Here is a 3,533-nt window from a genome sequence, read left to right as displayed (position 1 = left end):
TGTCTTTCTAGTTGTTTCTCAGTTTAATCTCTGCAGTTTAGACTAACCTGCAAAGATTGAATCGATTTGAGCTTTTTGACTGTCTGCTTATGTCAGCAGAAGACATAGCTTATATCAACGGAAGAATTGTTTGTTTATTGTAGTTTTGCCAAGTTCTTGTGACAGCAGAACTTCTTTGCTGGTATAACTCCATCTCTAGCAGGCTTTTTTTTCTCCCAACCTAGGTCAGTAAAATTGTGTCAAATGTTCCCCACTTGGAGTTTCTAAACCTGAGTTCCAACCCTCTGAATTTGTCAGTTTTAGAGAGAAGGTGTGCTGGGTCTTTCTCTGGTGTCCGCAAACTTGTGCTCAACAACAGCAAAACTTCCTGGGAAACGGTCCACACAATACTCCAGGAATTACCAGAGTAAGCATGGGGAGCTTGGCATGGAGGAGAGGTGCCTGCTGCATGCAGGGAAAGTATGCCGGTGCCAGGAGAGGTGGGGGTGAGTGGGAAGAGCCGAGGAGAAGTCTGATTTCATTTCTTTGGGGTTTCACTATGTCTGTGATGCTCAAGGCACACTTTCTCAATCTAAATATTGGTGCTGAGTTAATAGATTATAGTCCTGGTTATTTAGTATATGACATCCTTTCCTCTGAGTCACTTCTGAATGAATGGCACTGCACAGTGCTGTGCTCATAGCTTTTGGATGAGATGTAAATCTGAGGTTCTGGCCACTGGTCATTGAAGATGTTGTCATGTTTTTCATGAATTGACTTGTTTGATTTGTGTCTCAGCCAAAATCCCACTTGGCAGTGACGGTCTGCCTCCCTGAATTTCCTGGACAGTTTCATCTGGATACCAGGTTTCTCTGTAAATCCAACCTTACTGCTGTATACTCAACTTTAATAAAGGCAACCTTAACTAAGCATGTATTATTAGGACATCTCACAGGGAACCAGTTTAGCCCTCTTATAATTAATAGTAGCAATCGCTATTTATCTGAGGTGTTGGTAGCATAAATTAATGGGGATTTTGACAAGAATGCCCATAACCTTGGCTATGAAAAGAAATGTTCATTTATGCCCTATAATACCTGTGTCCATGTACGTGCTGGTTTAGGCTTCTTGCAGGTGCAAAAAACTCATGCATTTAGGCCAGAGGTGGTGGTATGATGCCAATTTAAAATGCTTCTGTATGTACATGCATTAAGTGATAGATTACTAGGAAAACCTTTGAAGTTTAAGAAATTTTAGCAGCAAGTTGCCCCTGTGAAGTGCACTTTCAACTCTTGGTGAAGCAGAGGTCTGGGTGAAAACATATCCCAAAGTCAAAAGATTCCCAGGATGCTTGAAACTGAAAGATGCTTTGGAAGACCTTGTGTTGCAAATTGTGCACCGTCCATGTTTAAGCCATGCGCGTAGGCCTCTCGAACCATTTCTATTTCACAGGGACTCTGGAACTAAAAGTTTGTGTCTTTCCCTGTGCAGCTTGGAGGAGCTCTTCCTGTGCCTTAATGACTATGAAACAGTGTCTTGTTCTCCGGTTTGCTGTCAGTCTCTCAAATTGCTCCACATAACTGACAATAATCTTCGGGACTGGACTGAAATCAGAAAGCTTGGAATTATGTTTCCGTTGCTTGACACGCTTATCCTGGCTAACAATCACGTAACGACCATTGAAGACTCAGAAGATTCTCTGGCAAGGCTGTTCCCAAACTTGCGATCCATAAACTTGCACAAGTCAGGTGAGGTACTGCAAGCAGCATCCTCTGTGTTCCATGCATAGATGATGCTAGTTGAGCTGAGAGAGGGGGAGTAATATTCTCCTCTCGCTGCAATCTAAACCTATGCTTAAACAGGGAGGGGAAGTGTGCTGTTTTGCTGTAATGGCTTCCTGCACCTTTCGAAGGCGCATTCTGCAGTCAGCATTGCTTTCTGTTGGTTGCTGCTGCGTTAAGTAAATGAGGACAGGCGAGGAGGTGGATGAAAAGCATAAGCTATCTGCAGTAAAGTGGGAATGCATGTGTTCATTGGTGATATATTGGAACCTGCCATCACCTTGGGCCCTGTCTATTCTGGCTGCTAACTAGTCTAAACAGAATTGATAAATGCAGCCCAAAGAGGGCTGCAGTGCAAGTATGCCTGTATCACTAATTGAGCTAGAGATCCCTTATGCCATGAATTGTTCCCCCTCTGCACTTGCCGGCCAGACTGTATTAGAGTGCAGCTAGGCTCTACTGAGGGAGAAGTCCGGGCTGCAAAGTTCTTAGGTCTGGATCCAAAGCCTCCCCAAATTTATGGGGTGGATATTAGTTCTTCTTTTCATAAGCCTTAGATACCTACAGTATGCACATATCGGGAGTAGGATTCCCAATATCTGGAAAAGCAGCAGTTACTGTGAGGTAAGTAACTGATCTCTGCTGGGTTTGGGTCATGGTGTCTCTGGAGCTATAACAGTTTTGAGGGTGGGTCATGTCAGGGCAGTGTGGGCGGTCTTGGGGACTCCACACATGAGATCACATCAAGTTGGAGCCGGTTCCCAAGATCCTGAGCAACATGCAGACTTTCTGTAACGTTTTTCAGCGAGGCTGCAACTCTTGTGATGAAAGAGATGGATGTGTTCTGCATTACATTTGCCATTGACCCTGATCTAAGGTTTAGAAATGCCATAGGAGCCCACTTGCTCGTGGCATTGCTCTGAGAACACGCAAGGAGAAGCCAGACCAATAACTTAAGAAAACAGTGTGAAGAGAAGAGGGCAAGCAAGAAAGCAGCACTCTTCCCTACCCCATCTCTGTTCCTTTCAGCTCCTCCAGCTTCTAGCACTGTCTTGTTCTCCAAGTAATGGTTTAGGCTCACATGTGGATCTGCTGCTATCACTCAGATATAATGGGCAAGGTTCGCTGCAGTGATAGAGCTGATATCCTAACAGTGGACTTGTAGGAGTGGGGGAAATGACCAGTGGTGGGGGATTAAAACAAAAAAATGTTCACTTGCAGGTTGCTAGAGGCCAGTAGATGTTTTTTGCCTTCAACTCCCCATGTGTTCTGGGGAGGAAAAAACATACTGGTAGCTGGAAGAAAATGTTTGTAACTGAGGAGTCGATCTCTGTTCTGAGGTCAAACTACCTCTTTTTTATCTCTGTTCTGAGGTAAAACTACCCACAAGATTCTGGCCTTGGCTTATAGGGGCATAGTATCACAGTGGTAGGTGCCAGGGATCAAATTTTACAAATAGATCCCAGGGCCTGTATTTGCCTTCCATACCAATGGCATCCACATACCAATGGAATCGAGTTTACCAGAAGCCATGTTTTAGGTTTCTTTATAGGTCGTTTTCTCAACAGCAGCAAGCGCATGTTGCAGTCAATGATGTGTGGTCACTCATTGTTGGCCCCATCTACTGTGCTTCCTGGGCTGAGTTGGAGAACCTAGGCTTCTTCAAGTACCACATTAAAAAAGAAAAAAAACAACAGTTTCCTAGTGATTGAGCTTGTGTATGTATGTGTATATGTGTATGTGTGTGTGTGTGTATATATATATATATATATA

The 3,533-nt window shown here is 43.9% G+C and overlaps 1 protein-coding gene and 1 long non-coding RNA gene across 5 annotated transcripts in view; one reads left to right on the top strand and one right to left on the bottom strand.

Moving 5' to 3' along the window:
* Positions 1 to 3,485, bottom strand: part of LOC109292556 — a 16,332-nt gene extending 12,847 nt beyond the window's left edge. The window contains exons 1-2 of the long non-coding RNA XR_002096144.1: positions 3,327 to 3,485; positions 926 to 927 (exon numbers count right to left, since the gene is read on the bottom strand). This is a non-coding gene — a long non-coding RNA (uncharacterized LOC109292556). The remainder of the gene's footprint in view (positions 1 to 925; positions 928 to 3,326) is intronic.
* The window catches only part of TBCEL (tubulin folding cofactor E like), a 34,552-nt gene that overhangs the window by 17,219 nt on the left and 13,800 nt on the right, over positions 1 to 3,533 (top strand). For all 4 annotated transcript variants that reach the window (XM_019510023.1, XM_019510039.1, XM_019510014.1 and 1 more), the window contains 2 exons: positions 225 to 406; positions 1,471 to 1,727. In XM_019510023.1, the coding sequence (XP_019365568.1) occupies positions 225 to 406; positions 1,471 to 1,727 (439 nt within the window). The remainder of the gene's footprint in view (positions 1 to 224; positions 407 to 1,470; positions 1,728 to 3,533) is intronic.

The sequence above is a fragment of the Gavialis gangeticus genome, unplaced genomic scaffold (genome assembly GCF_001723915.1).
Source record: "Gavialis gangeticus isolate Ggan-Ray unplaced genomic scaffold, GavGan_comp1, whole genome shotgun sequence".
NCBI classification, from domain to species: Eukaryota; Metazoa; Chordata; order Crocodylia; family Gavialidae; genus Gavialis; species Gavialis gangeticus.
This window is presented reverse-complemented; position numbering and strand designations above follow the sequence as displayed.